The sequence below is a fragment of the Schistocerca piceifrons genome, chromosome 2 (assembly GCF_021461385.2).
Source record: "Schistocerca piceifrons isolate TAMUIC-IGC-003096 chromosome 2, iqSchPice1.1, whole genome shotgun sequence".
Lineage (NCBI taxonomy): Eukaryota > Metazoa > Arthropoda > Insecta > Orthoptera > Acrididae > Schistocerca > Schistocerca piceifrons.
Genome location: NC_060139.1, coordinates 606395505 through 606411791, shown reverse-complemented (window position 1 = coordinate 606411791; position 16287 = coordinate 606395505). Strand labels below are relative to the sequence as shown.

Here is a 16287-nt window from a genome sequence, read left to right as displayed (position 1 = left end):
CAGGGATCAGATGACTTTTCGTAATTATTTAATTGTGGGATGGATCATGCATTCCGGAGCTGTTGAATATCATGAAACCATTCTTGACGAAAAAGAATAGTCATGAGAGAGGCTGTAAGCTGAGGGGAGAGGCTGTTTGCTACATTGATTCCTAGCGACTGGCAGAAGTTAAGACGACCTCAGATTCAGTGGAGTTGTAATCCCCTTACCGATTTATTTTCTAAATTGATTCCTGAAACCCGCAACGCGGTTTGTAGTGACTTAGGAAATACTTCGTGGTAATACAAAATAAAAAGAAATTCATGTAAACTTATTTATTTATTTATGTCGGATAAAAGATGATCTGAAAGCTTAAGAAACTCATTTTAAACTCAAGGAAGAAAGACTATACATGGTGGTGGCGCACTTCATCTAACAAATACAACAGAAGATATGTAAAAAACGAAGCACATGGCAACTGTTGGGCCTGTAAAAAAATAAGCCACGTTCTTCTCTTCATAGCAGAGGGCTTGGATATAGGATGGACGGACTTCTCACCATTTATAACAATGAAAGAAGTATATTTTATGAAGTAACGACCTTTGCATGTCGATATTTCCGTTTTTAGACTTTATTTCCTTTAAGTATCGGAAATAAAATATAAAAACAGAACTACAGAAGGTGGACAGACTTTTATTCTCTGTGTAAGGCATACGAAACTACGACAGACTCGTAGAAAATGAAAAAAAAGTGCTTCATTTCTTGCATGTATATTGCTGTGCCCCTCGCACGACGTGTCCCACAATCATCTGCAGTCTCTAAATTTCTCCAGAAACTCTCTACTTAAAGTTATGTCAGCTTCGCACCCTGTCATGTATATTATAACAGCATTTAATCCCATGTGCAGCGACAAAAGACGAAGTTTTGGCGAGGGGGTTGGGGTGGAGGAAGGGGGGCGAAGGGTCAGCTGTCGGGTACTCCTACCCTCCCGACATCTCGATGAGGAATGTTGGTCGCTCGGTCGGACAAACCGTCTACACACGTCCAGTTTGTGGGTCGGTTGGTGCGTGTGTAGGGCATATGCAGAAAGACAACACACATACTCAAGTAGAGTAACCATAGAAGCAAAGATGCGCAACATCAGAAGTTGTCGATAGTGAATATTAATTATCAGAAAGTAAGCAAACAACATCAAGCCTGTCCCTCTGTTGTTTGGCTAAGGAGGGAACGAGATTTAAGCGTGAACCTTTACTTCTGCTAATAAGAACACTCGATGATTTAATCTTAACTGCCTCCTTATTAACATTAATCCAACAGCTGCAAACGTGGGCTAGGATATCCACGTTGTTACATTTCATAGGGTAGTCGGTACAAAGGCAGTGTTACGTTGTAGAATATTTGCTCGGCTGTTGTAAGCGTATATGACGCTTACGTTCAATACACTGGTCCTCCATGGTCCCGATGGTCCGACCCAGGCCTGGAAAAGCGTGGCTGTCCAGCGAAAGCTTTTGCCTCAAACAACAGTGGAGCGGCGCCGTCACGGTCCCCGAATCATCCAGAGCCATGTCGGCCATTTGCGGGGACGACCGTCAGTCATTTTAGATCGTGAACCCTACCTAGTCCCGCTGGGGGACGTATATTCCATTCTGAAATGGTTCCTACTGGTCAACTGCCCTTTGGTTAACACCTTGTGTATCACTACCATCACCATAATCTTTAAATGAAGTGTCGTGGCACATTTATAGCTGCCGAAACTGCAGTTAAGCATGTTTTTTCCTTAATTACGACCGATCAAACAGACGTAGAAATTTCTTCTAGATGCTTTCTTCTTCCAACCTTCACCGATGAGCCAAAATATTATGATCACCTCCTTACTAGCGTGTTGCTCCTCGCTCCCCCTTTTGGAAGGCAATACGGCATAGATTATGCGTGACATGGATTCGACAAGTGCTTGCTACATTTTTGTAGTCTTGTCCATCGTGTTCAGATCAGACGAGTCTATGCGCAGGTCACACAACTTTCGTAAATTACCGTATTTTACTGTGCACGGTAACATCCTAGACGTACTCCATCGTGTTCAGATCAGGAGAGTTTCGTAGATACTACATCAACGTGAGTTCACTATCTTACCCTTCAGACCACTGTAGCATGAGTCTGGCCTTGTGATACGGACTGTTATACATCGCCGTCGGGGAACACGTGAAGCACGAGAATCTGCTGGGGTCCGCAAAAATGTTTGCATAATCCACAGCTGTTATGGTGTCTTCGATTATTACAACAGGTCTAATAGAAGCCCCAGAGATTATCATACCCCCTCATGTAGCATAATACTACCCCTACCTGCCTGCATCCATGATGCGTTGCATGCTTCATTCAGTTGGTTGACAGTGTATTGAACAAAACCCTCAACCTGGTGTGATTCATCTGACCGGGCGACATGTTTCCATCGATCAATGGTCAGATCTTGATGGTCCGCCCCTAGCAGTTGTTTCTTGGCAAGTATTCTTCTCACAACCTATCCTTCAGTGTAATTGGAAAAACGAACTTCTTCATCTGATTAGGTTCAGCCACGTTTTAAGTGAATCATACCTTCCATGAACTCAGATGTTAGCTCACATCTCCATTAATGAACGGATAATTAACATTCATTATATATAGAGTGTTCGGAAATTCCCGTTACAAACTTCTACGACTTGTAGAGGGTAGTGAGTACATTATATTTTGATTAGGAACCCATGTCCGGAAACGTCAACCAATGATGCTACAAAGCGTCGAAGTTCCAGGCGCTGGCGCCTGTGAATCTATTTATATACAGAGTGATTCCGTAATGATATTATCAGCTTTCTAGGATGATGGAGACGGATAAACGTATCAATTTGAGGTAAGGGTCCCTGGTTCCGAAACGAACGAATCGAAAGTCACAAGCGAAAATCGTTTTGATACCTCTGACAGTGGAATAAATGTACCTCTACTGTTGTTGCTAAGACTGTGGGGTATGTAACAATCAGAGATGGTAGTATGGACAAAAGCAAGAAACAATGTCTAGTAAACATGGGCTCTAAAATGCATACGTGAATAGCTGTGAGCACTTGTTCAATAAGGGAGGTGTGTTTCACTCTAGCAAAGATGAACAAATGATCATAGCTCTCGTTCATTTCCAAACCAGGGACCCTAACTTCAGATTGATACATTTATCCGTGTCCATCATCGTAGAAAATTTGTAACCTGGTAAGCTTTCTATAAAATTTGTGTGTGGGTGAGAAAACTGAGTATACTGATTTCAAAAACTTTCTCCTCATGAACTTGCCCCCCTTCTAACAGCCGTGTACCGCAAGTCTCTAGAGGAACGGAAGGTTCCAAATGATTGGAAAAGAGCACAGGTAGTCCCAGTCTTCAAGAAGGGTCGTCGAGCAGATGCGCAAAACTATAGACCTATATCTCTGACGTCGATCTGTTGTAGTATTTTAGAACATGTTTTTTGCTCGCGTATCATGTCGTTTTTGGAAACCCTACTCTGTAGGAATCAACATGGATTCCGGAAACAGCGATCGTGTGAGACCCAACTCGCTTTATTTGTTCATGAGACCCAGAAAATACTAGATACAGTCTCCCAGGTAGATGCTATTTTCCTTGACTTCCGGAAGGCGTTCGATACAGTTCCGCACTGTCGCCTGATAAAGTAAGAGCCTGCGGAATATCAGACCAGCTGTGTGGCTGGATTGAAGAGTTTTTAGCAAACAGAACACAGCATGTTGTTATCAATGGAGAGACGTCTACAGACGTTAAAGTAACCTCTGGCGTGCCACAGGGGAGTGTTATGGGACCATTGCTTTTCACAATATGTATAAATAACCTAGTAGATAGTGTCGGAAGTTCCATGCGGCTTTTCGGGGATGATGCTGTAGTATACAGAGAAGTTGCAGCATTAGAAAATTGTAGCGAAATGCAGGAAGATCTGCAGCGGATAGGCACTTGGTGCAGGGAGTGGCAACTGACCCTTAACATAGGCAGATGTAATGTATTGCGAATACATAGAAAGAAGGATCCTTTATTGTATGATTATGTGATAGCGGAACAAACACTGGTAGCAGTTACTTCTGTAAAATATCTGAGAGTATGCGTGCGGAACGATTTGAAGTGGAATGATCATATAAAATTAATTGTTGGTAAGGCGGGCACAAGGTTTGAGATTCATTGGGAGAGTCCTTAGAAAATGTAGTCCGTCAACAAAGGAGGTGGCTTACAAAACAGTCGTTCGACCTATACTTGAGTATTGCTCATCAGTGTGGGATCCGTACCAGGTCGGGTTGGCGGAGGAGATAGAGAAGATCCAAAGAAGAGCGGCGCGTTTCGTCACAGGGTTATTTGGTAATCGTGATAGCGTTACGGAGATGTTTAGCAAACTCAAGTGGCAGACTCTGCAAGAGAGGCGCTCTGCATCGCGGTGTAGCTTGCTGTCCAGGTTTCGAGAGGGTGCGTTTCTGGATGAGGTATCGAATCTTCCCCCTACTTATACCTCCCGAGGAGATCACGAATGTAAAATTAGAGAGATTCGAGCGCGCACGGAGGCTTTCAGACAGTCGTTCTTCCCGCGAACCATACGCGACTGGAACAGAAAAGGGAGGTAATGACAGTGGCACGTAAAGTGCCCTCCGCCACACACCGTTGGGTGGCTTGCGGAGTATAAATGTAGATGTAGATGTAAACGTGTACTTAGGTGTCGTATTCTATTGCTGAGCAAAACTGACTATTGGTTGGCCCTGTGTTGCGCATGTGAACAGTGACGTGAAATAAAACTGTAAACTACGTGAAATGCAAAATTTGAATTACAGAAAGGTGAAATCTGCCTGAAATAAAAGTGACTTACCTCTTCCTCAGCATGCCGGTTTTTTGTGTCTGGAATACTGACGTTCTCGAAAGCAAATACAAATCATTAGATGGAGCAGCTGAAGATAAATAATCTACTCTAAATTTCTTTGTTAGAAACAATTCGTGTGACGTAAGTTGCAATACACACACAACAAAATGTTCAAAGTGTACTATGAATCATGGAGGTGAGTTTTACTCTAAAGAAAATCCTTTATGAGAACTCAGACTCTGATTATTGAGAAAAAGACAGCAGGATATAAGAAGACTCTAACAATTATAAAATTCTCTCATTACAAAAATGGCAAACATCCCTTTAAAATTCCTCCAAAATTTTCTCCATCAATATAAAGAACAAGGAAGTATTATAATAATGTATTCCAGATAGCTTCTCCTAAATTTACAAATAACAGATCTTTTTCTCTGAAAAACTCAACTCCACGCTACTACGTCTCAAATAAGAATGTCCCAGCGCTGCACAGCTGACGAACTAGCAAGTCAACCACAGATAAAACTAAACACAGACCAAGGATCTTGATAGCTACTCATACAGTGCGCTCACTCTTGTTTGTCCCAGTACAGTAAAGGTGAATTATATTACGTCGCAGGTTCGAATCCTGTCTCGGGCATGGATATGTGTGATGTCCTTAGGTTAGTTAGGTTTAAGTAGTTTTAAGTAGTTTTAAGTTCTAGGGGATTGATGACCACACATTTACAGGCGTCGGTGCCTGTAATTTCGACGCGCTGTAGCATCGTGACGACGTTTCCCGATATGGGATCCTACTCGCTTCCCTGTACAAGTACTAGAAGTTTGGCTCGAGAATTTCGGGACACCCAGTGTAAATGAATACTGAAATTCGCACCTGGACTCACAGTCAGTACTCCTTTTGATGTAACTGTTTGACTGTAAAAGTACAGAAAAGAAAAGGAATTCTCCAGACGAGTATTGGGTTTCTCTCACAATCACGTCAAATGCGCATGTTTTGTTGGTGTCAAACCTTGCGGGCTGTTTACGTAAGCACGACGTGTAATGCAGTTGGCCGCACCCGGTAGAAGGGACAGTAGAGCAGTGTCTAAGAGCGAAACGGACAGCAGCAGTGAAAGGAACAACGACGAGTGACGTGGGAGTGCATGCCAAAATGTTGATGAAATAAACGTTTGGGATAAAACATCGAGGGTGCAAGAAAAACGCGAGTATTGTAAGTGTGGTGTCACCGCCAGACACCACACTTGCTAGGTGGTAGCCTTTAAATCGGCCGCGGTCCGGTAGTATACGTCGGACCCGCGTGTCGCCACTATCAGTGATTGCATACCGAGCGCCGCCACACGGCAGATCTAGAGAGACTTCCAAGCACTCGCCCCAGTTGTACAGCCGACTTTGCTAGCGATGGTTCACTGACAAATTACGCTCTAATTTGCCGAGACGATAGTTAGCACAGCCTTCAGCTACATCATTTGCTACGACCTAGCAAGGCGCCATTATCATTTGCTATTTATCTTGTGATGCATGTACCGTCAGACCGATGTATACCAATTATGGATTAAAGTTAAGTATTCCAGAAGCTACGTATTTTTTTTTTTTTTACTAGACTCAACTCCTTTAACTGTTCCAGACCTCACGCCAGCCTGCGTGAGCTTAAACGCGTGCCTTTCGGCTATCTCATAGTGGCTTGGCTGTCTTGCCAAGTCACAACAGCAAGTAAAATAATGGAACAGATTTTCTTTGACAAATTGTTGACTATGATTAATCAGTGTTGTGCAATCCGCATAAGTCTTGTATGTTAACAGTTGGTGCCAACAAAAAAGTGCAAATAATAGTCAACAACTTAAAACAAATGTTTGTGTGTTTCTTTTTCCATTTCATCATTTTTCCACAAATCATCAACAAGAAAGACGCGTCGCTCTCAACCATGGCTCACCAACTTGCTGCAAGTAAAACAGAATGCATCATTCGCTTGGGCTGGAGGACACTTTTTCAAGTGTAGAAGACAGATCATGACACTCTTGGAATAAAAAAAAACTATAGAATACAGTGTTCAAGAATAATCATTGCACATCGGACACATTTTCACTAACATCTCCTTTTGCAAGTCTCTTCGGGTTTGCTGCCGAATCCTAAAATCAACTTGACTCGATATTTCGGAGATCAAACTGGTCGCCATCTTCAGGAGAATCCTGCTTCTGCTGATGAATCTCGCTGAGAACTGACGCCAGGCTGCAAATCGACGTCCTATATAGGCCACCGTTCAGTACAGGGCGCATGCGCCGCCCATCGCGGTTGCTGCCCTCCAAGACGGGGAGGTGGCGCCGCCCTTAGTAGAACACTGGTGGCAACGATATATCGCACTCAGGACCGCACCGAAGAACGTTCAATTTTGATGCGAGATAATAAAGGATTCCAATTCTTGCTAAGAGGAAACCCATTGACTCTGTTGATTAAATTTCAATCGTCTCTATATAGAAACTATTCCAAAAACCGTAAATGTTGGGAACTACCACAGTTTCATAAATTTCATACCGTGTCCCTCATTTAAGCAGTGTTCTGCTACTTCTGATTTTTCCGGATGTTATAGCCTCGTATGACGGCAATGTTCCACACACCTGTAATGAACTGTGTGAATCGAACGGCCAATGTAAGCCTTACCACATTGACACGGAATTTTGTATACACCGAGTTTCCTAAGCCCCAAATCATCTTTGACAGAGCCGAGTAGTGCACCAATCTTAGAAGGCGGACGGATCACACTCTTAATGTTAAAATTCCTTAAAATTCGTCCAATCTTAAACGATATGCCTCCAGCATAAGGAGGAAAGGCCACCGATCTATGTTCCTCTTCACACACCTCGAGAGATGGTCCAAACTCCATAGCTCGACGAATCTGCTTCACGGAGTATCTATTTTCCTTAAAAACAGCCATCAAATGCGCAAGTTCTTGACTTAAGCTGTCGACGTCGGAAATGGCATTTGCTCTGCGTACCAAAGTCCTAACGACGCCACTGCGTTGGTGTGGTGGATGACAACTCTTAGAATGCAGATATCGATCTGTGTGCATCGGCTTTCGGTGAACACTGTGTCCCAAAGTACAATGTGTTTTTTTATAAACCATAACGTCTAAAAATGTGATGGGAAGCATCCTTTTGCAGTCAGGTTACATCATAAAAAAATTAGAACCGTTGCGCAAATAAACAGTAAAATTGATATTTAACAGATATAAATATTAATAGTGCAATTGAATTACACACGTTTCGGTTACAGGCAGTGAGCGTCGTTACCTCGTTATGAAATCATCCAAAGTTAGCAAAAGTCTTCACAGATAGGCCTTGCTGATGACGTCATTAAATTTGTTGTTTGTATCAAGGGGAAAGAAATGACAATGCCGACGGTTCAGAAACCATGAGCAGAAAATGTGCTAACGAATAATCTAGGATATTTTGAGAAGGAAGGGGAAACTTTCGACGATCCTCCACATTCAGATCATAACAACTGACGGCAGACAACATCGAGCAAGTGAGACAAAATCGATTACTGTTAGCGTGGACAATGTTAATGTCAAAAACCATGAAGATGTAACTAAACGGATCATCCATTGCTTTTCGCCGGCCGCTGTGGCCCAGTGGTTCTAGGCGCTTCTGTCCGGAACCGTGCGACCGCTACGGTCGCAGGTTCGAATCCTGCCACGGGCATGGATGTGTGCGATATCCTTAGGTTAGTTAGGTTTAAGTATTTCTAAGTTCTAGGGGACTGATGACCTCAGATGTTAAGTCCAATAGTGCTCAGAGCCATTTGAACCATTGTTTTTCACAAAAACTGTGTTGTTTGTAATGGTAGTAACTCGATTTATAGTCAGACATGCAATAATCACTTTTGTAGTACACAATCAAAGGACTGTGACATCAATGCTTCGATCAATTCCGAAAGAAACCTTAACTAAAATCAGTTTTATAAACTTATCCAAAAGTGAATTGTTAGCACTGGAGATTACCTTGAGGGCTAATAACGTTGCACGTGTCTTCTGTGTACTTTATTTGATGATACGATACATCGAATATTTTACGCGTCCGTAGTATTATATTCCCAACGCCACTGCGCTGTCGCGGCGGGGTCTCTATTCTAATGAGCGAGGCGGCGCAGTGGTGAGTCACTGAAGTCGTAGAGGGGAGGACGCCGGTCCCTGCCATCCAGAATTAGGTTTTTCGTTGTTTCCGTAAATCACTTAAAGCAAATTCCAGTACGATTCTTTTGCAAGGACGTAGCCGACTTCCATCCCTTTCCCTCCCAAATTCGAGATAGTGCTCCGTCTCCAATTACCTTGTTGTCAAGGGGACGATGAAATTTCATCTTTCTTCTTTACTGTTCTATAGAATCTAGATGATACGTTCTGCTTCATGCGAGATCACTCTGTATAGTATATATCATCTATGGAAGCTTATCAAGAAATTTTAAAGTTATTTTATGAAAAAAAGAACTATACTACATTGTTTAACTACGAGCACCTGTGTAGTGAAATATTTCTTTCTTTTCTCTTGCAGGAAACATCTGTTTGTGCCAGAGCTAGCAGCGGCGTGGCTGGATGAACTTCGCAAAGAGTTTCATTTCCGGCCAGATGTCCAAATGGTGGCAGACGAGAAACTGAACAACGCCAGAACCCAAGTAGCCGAGATGGCAGGCTGTAATCATAGTCAGGTAATCGCTTCGTTACATGCAGACAAGTACAACTGGGGTGTGGAGAGCGCCCACAGGTTGCCAGCTAAAGACATTTTTGCCAACTGCCCCGTCTACTTGGAGATCACCTTGAGCTGTAGTTTTTGTTTTCTCATGAAGGCTTGTATTATTCTTACGACTCGGAAATCTTCACTTCCCGAACATGAATAACGTTCCGCCATCAGGCCTGCTGATTGTACATTATGAGAAGGTTAGCAGCGTTGATCAGCTCCATGGGAGCGCCAGTCCCGTGCCCAACCATCACTGGGCGAGTCTTTTCCTCCTCCATCCGCTTTTCTCTTCCCGTCTCATATATAGGCGAAACATTAATAAAACCGACAAACTGCAGGAGGAAAAAAGGTTCTACGAACATGTGTCCGAAAATGTATCGTCGCCTCGGTAAATGACACTGACGAATGATAGTTCCTCTGATACGTGCCTTGTGTTACTGTATGTTGCGTGCTGTGTGATTGACGAAGCGAACTGTAAGCAGCAGAATGGTCCTATATTCATGTCGGAAACAAGCCGAGATCGTGTCTGTGTACGGCCAAGCAGATGGAAACGATCGAGAGGCAGCACCGCTATACCAGAACAAGTACCCTCCCAGGCACCAGCCACATCACACAACATTTGAAGTCCTCTTTGGACGTTTGTGTGATCATTGGTCCTTTCAGACAGACGAACGTGCATGGAGGTGGCGGACTGTGCGTACACTAGATTTGGAGGAGCGAGTTGTACAGGATATTGAGACAAACCCGAGTACAAGCTCCAGGCAAGTGGCCGGCCAGCATGATGTAAGCCAAAGTACGCCTATGTGTATCCTGCATGACAACCGCTACTATCCCTATCACCTGCAGCGAGTGCAGGGATTATCAGCAGCGGATTTCCTTCTACGGGAAGGATGTTGTTGATGGTTTTTGTAGCAGACCATTACAGTTATAGGATTTCTGTCATCAATCCTTTCTACCGAAGAAGCAACCATGATCAGAACTGGCATCATCAGTGTGCATAATTGTCACCTTTGGGCTACAGACACAGCATGTAGTCAGAGGAACATTCATTCGTCAGCGTCATCTACTGTGGCAACGATGCATTTTCGGACACTTGTTCACGGGGCCTTTTTTCCTCCATTTCCAGTTGGGAATCTGTCGCTGCAGTTTGTTGATTTTATTAATCTTCAGTCTGTTTGTTCAAGGTGATTTTGCCGGCCGGCGTGGCCGAGTGGTCCTAGGCGCTACAGCCTGGAACCGCGCGACCGCTACGGTCGCAGGTTCGAATCCTGCCTCGGGCATGGATGTGTGTGATGTCCTTAGCTTAGTTAGGCTTAAGTAGTTCTAAGTTCTAGGGGACTGATGACCTCAGAAGGTTAAGTCCCATAGTGCTCAGAGCCACTTTTTTTTTAAGGTGATTTTACCAAATGGAGACAAATGATGCCTGAGAGTAAGGAACAAAAATGTTCATACTGAAATAGGGCCGGAGGTATACCCACTTGAAGGTGGAGATAAAAGGTGTTGAACGCAACACGAATGCAACATGATCCCGTCGTCAGCCCAAGGCAGGTGGCCCGCCTGCATGGAGTAAGCTAGACGACCGTGTGAAACCTTCTCCACGACAACTGCCACTATCCGTATCACGTGTGCACACCTTATGACCTAACCACTGCAGCTAATGTTTTGTCACTGGTCGTCGCACAGGTCACCAAAGAGCTGCGATTTATGTTGTCCGTCCTTTACACACCTGAGCCCAATTTTACAATAGGCGGTATTGTTATTGTCAACCCTCATAACATACAACTGCGGGCTACAGGCAATCCGCACGCTATAACAGAAGCAAACCATCGGCACCAGTTCAGTCTCAATGTGTGGCCAGGGATTATTGACGATTGTCTGTTGAGTGTGAAGCTAAAATACTAGAACAGTCAGAAAATTCCCTCTTACCTGGTGTGTTCTCATGCGTGCTGTCATTCACTGAAACCTATACTGTTAAAGATCTTTCATTTCCACCTTCAAGTGGAACGCATTTCTGGTCATACGTTCATATGACCTTTTTTGCTCCATTTCCTACAGTATCTCATCATTTATCAACATCGTTGCATTTTTTTGTTTATTTATTTCGTTAACAATTCCAGATGTTTAAACAATGTTTTCGGCAAATACTGGAACGCTAAGTACTTTGGTGTGTGATAAAGTCTTAACTTTTGTATCGATCAAGATATTGAAGCAAGTACGATTTTTTTAATAGAATGATATACTTGTTTAACGGCATCCGAAAGCACTTGGAAAGACGAGTACAGTGTTATCGTTCTTGTTAATGTTTGTTAAACAATCCGAGACATGTTCTAAAACTGAAAGGCAAGTTTGTCGGAATCGGCTATTGCGTTTTGAACACGCTCGTGGTAGGCTACTTCGTTGTATCAAGCCTTTCGACTGTTTACTTGTCTGCATGTCATGCCTGCTTCAACATTTCTTGGACGCAGACATATACATCACTGAGGAGAAGACAGATATGCTACTTTTAAATGACGAATGCTGGCATGAGTCGCATTGCCAAGGAATGTGGCATCAGACAGAAAAGTATCATTCCGCATCTTGCATAGACATGAATTCGCTCCCCTATCATGTGTCACTACATCAGGCTTTCGGAGGACGTGATTTCGAAAGTCATTTAAAATTTTGATGGTTTTCCCTCCGTCGCTTGGGAGACGACACTACGTTTCGCCAGCATTTGCTCTATACCAACAAAGCAACAATTACGAACCACGGTAATGTAAATTTACGTAACATGCACTACTGGGCTAGCTGAAAATGCTCGCTGGTTCCGTCAGGTATAACAGCACCAACCGTGAAGGGTAAGCATATGTTGCGGCATCATAGGTGAAGGGTAAGCATATGTTGCGGCATCATAGGAAATTCCTTTGTGAGCCTACCTCATCCCAGGGACGTTAAGTGGAAATACGTATGCACGCTTTCTGAAGAGCATTATATCTGTTCTTCTGGAAGAGGTGCCATTAGATAAGCGATGGTGTATTTACGTTCCAACACGACGGCTGCCCAGCCCACTTTTTCCGTGTTGCAACGCAAATACTGAATGAAAAGTTTCCTGACGTTTTCATTCAGTATTTGCTGCAGTACAATGGCAATAATTTCACTCCTCTTGATTTATTTCTATGGGAAGCACTGAAAGATGCTGTCTATCATGAATCCCAACTACGACAGACGACATGCGCCATCGAATCGCCACAGCATGCAACGGCATATGATCCAACGTACTTTCATCTGTTCATCTCTCTCTCTCTCGAACATCAACTGCCAACGTGCTATGCAGTCGATGATAAACAATTTTATCACGTACTTAAATAAAGTGTAAAACTACGTTTCGTTAAGGAAGGTATTTATGTTGTGGGTTACCTGTCGTCAGCCATTTTGACTAACTGTTTAATTTATTAAAAGTGTACTCCATCTAATTACATTTTCGAGTAAAATTTATAGACACATATGTCCGACAGCTGGTGGTCTACTTTAAGAAGCATTCAGGCGTCCCGAGGCAAAGCTAGTTTAGCTATTTCTTTTAAATGTGGGAAAGTTAATACTTTTTTTCCTTGAATAGGGCTGTTTGTCATGAAGTATGAATGGCCGACGCTTCTGTTTCGGCTTTGACAAGTAAGCGGCAACAGGGAAGGTTTAAATAGAAAACTGCCAGGCTAAACTAAAATTAACGAACTTCCAGGGTGCTGGAGTAGTTCGGGTGAGCAACTTCTGTTAATTAATAGAACGAAAAACGACTCCAAGTTGCAAATATTTTACTTTTTATTCATTCGATGACTAGTTTCGGGCCGAGACCCGTTTTCAAATCAACCTACAGGACAGAAAACCGAATTTACCCTCATGCGTAACACAGTTATTACCAAGTTCTTAGGCATATGCCAAAGATACAGAACATATCATTTTAAACTTACGTAACAAAGTCGAAAATGGCTTTTCCGAAGATGTCAAAAATGTGCGATGTACATTTAGCGTGCATACAGGTAACAGGCAGTTTACTCCTTCCGCTGTCCTTAGGAAACCTCGGGAAGGGGCTCCCTATCAGGATATAGGAGAACATTTCATTTATTAAATGTTCTCCAACTATCTGGAATACAACAATTCATACAATAACCGCACATGCCCGCAATACAATTAATAATTTTTAAAATCTTTGCCAGAAAGAGTCAAAGACTTAAAATCTCCGATGAGTAATACACAGCAGCGCCACATACGGCACGTACTACAAAATGTGTGTCATTTGGGAACGTAAAAATCATTAAATGTGAAAACGTGCAAGTTAACAATGAAATTATTACGTTTTTAAATCCTCTACCAAAAGCAGTCAACTATTTAAAACTACTGAACAGTAAAACACAACAGCACCACATACGGCGCGTATTAAAAAGTTGTATGCTATGTAGACAAGTAAAAATCTTTAAATGTGAACAACAAAAAACAGTATTAGCAAATAAAATAATAGAACTTTTTAAATCTTTACCAAAAAGACTCAAATACTTAAATCACTAACCATTAACACACAGCAGCGCCACATACTACGCTTATTACAAAGTTGTACGCCATGCTGGCGCGTAAAAATCATTACATCCGTTACCAAAAACTGTCAGCTATTTAAAACCACTTGAACAGTAAAATAAAACAGCACCACCTACGGCACGTATTACATAGCTGTATGCCATGTAGGCACGTAAAAATCTCTAAATGAATAGCAACATTAGTATTAATAGAAAACAATAGGAGATCAAAGATCTTCGTCACTTCCGACCATTTACAAGCATAAAAATTTTATCACACCAAACTTTACAAATTCCGTGGAGATAAAACAACTTTTTCATAATATGTCCCACGTCCCACCTCAACGGTTTCATCTGTCCCCCTCCCCTTCCCCTCCACCTACAACTATACTTCTACCCTACACGCCAGTAGGTATGGTTATGCTATGTTTTCCTTTGGATGACAAGTACGTTTTTCGTTCCTCGAAAAAAGAAAACTTGTGGTTTAATGTTTGTTTTTACGTGGAACATATTATGAAAACGTTGTTTTATCTGCATGAAATTTATAAAGTTTGGTGTGATAAAATGTTTATGCCTGTAAATGGTCGGAAGTGATGATGATTTATAATCTATTGTTTTCTATTAATACTAACGTAGTTTTATTGTTTTATTTTACTGTTCAGTGGTTTTAAATAGTTGACAGTTTTTGTAATGGACTGAAAAAGTAAAAATGTTATTGTTGACTTGCACGGTTTCACACCTTAATGATTTTTACGTGCCAACGTTGCATACAACTTTGTAATACGCACCATATGTGGCGCTGCTGTGTATTACTGGTTAGTGATTTTAAGTATTGGACTGTTTCTGGTAAAGATTTAAAAAGTTCTCCTATTGTTTTGTTTTATAATACTGTTGTTGCTGTTCACATTTAATGATTTTTACGTGCCTACATGGCATACAACTTCGTAATACACGCACACGCCGCATGTGGTGCTGTTGTGTTTTACTGTTCAGTGTTTTAAATAGTTCACTATTTTTGGTAGAGAAAAAGGTAATAATTTTATTGCTGAATTGTACGGTTTCAAATTTAATGATTTTTACGTGCCAACATGGCATACCACTTTGTAATACGCGTCGTATGCGCGCTGCTGTATTCTACTGTGCGGTGAATTTAGGTATTTGACTCTTTTTGGTAAAGAATTTAAAAAGTATTAATTTTGTTGTTGGCTTGTACGGTAATCGTATGAATTGATGTATTCTTGATGTTTGGAAAACATTTGCTCCATGTGATGTGCCAGAAGCTAGCAGATGCCGCACTTCCATATACAAAAGTCGTAGCTCACTCTGTACGTTAGTTGTATAGGAAATAAGGTTTTTGTCTTAGTAGCAAAGGTGCGTCTTGCTGCATATGACTACAGAGTCTCGGAAGAGAGTTCTTAGCGGTGTTTACACCACTGTAGCTCTGACTCTGGCCACATTGTTTTCCTCTTTTATTACATTTCTCGGATTCTTTGGTAATGAGTTTCAACCACAACATCAACAAGAATTATATTACTGCAGTCGTGCTATCAAGCGCTTTCGGGTGTTGTTAAAAAGTGTGTAATTCCATTTAGAAACCATACTTGTTTCAATATCTCAGTCGATACTACAGCTAAAGCACTTTATCACATACCAAAACCTCATGCCCTTTAGCGTACTGTCATTTGTCGAAAACCTCTTTTCGGTACCTAGAACCGTTCACGAAATAAGAGGGGTGTTACATCTGAAGTGACTATATATATACAGGGTGATTATAATTATAGTTAAACTTTCAAACCGCTGTAGAAATTACACCACTGATTAGAATGACGTCAAATTGCAACGGAATATTATCGGAGAAGGGGGAAAACGTATGGCAGAAGAAAAATAAATAGTTACAAAATGTAGCAATACATGGAGCTGTAAGCATCATAATTTAATAGTGGTCGACTACAAATGACAATTGAATCATACAACAATGCCTAAGGTGTACGTCTGACGTTAAACAAACTGTACTAATCAGTGTGCACGGGTGTACAGGTGTGATACTGTTAGTTACGTAAGCTCATCCACCACGGCAAGGTCATATCTCATCGGATGGAAAAAATCGGATTTTAATTGTTCTGAGGCCGAAAACCTCATAGAAAGCATCACTCACATCGGTTTTTAATTGTCCTGAGGCCAAAAA

General features: G+C 42.0%; 1 protein-coding gene across 1 annotated transcript in view; it reads left to right on the top strand.

Annotated features, from left to right (window-relative positions):
- Window positions 1-16287, top strand: part of LOC124777411 (galactoside 2-alpha-L-fucosyltransferase SEC1-like) — a 50502-nt gene that overhangs the window by 13678 nt on the left and 20537 nt on the right. The window contains exon 2 of the mRNA XM_047252808.1: window positions 9376-9529. Coding sequence (XP_047108764.1) covers window positions 9376-9529 — 154 coding nt within the window. The remainder of the gene's footprint in view (window positions 1-9375; window positions 9530-16287) is intronic.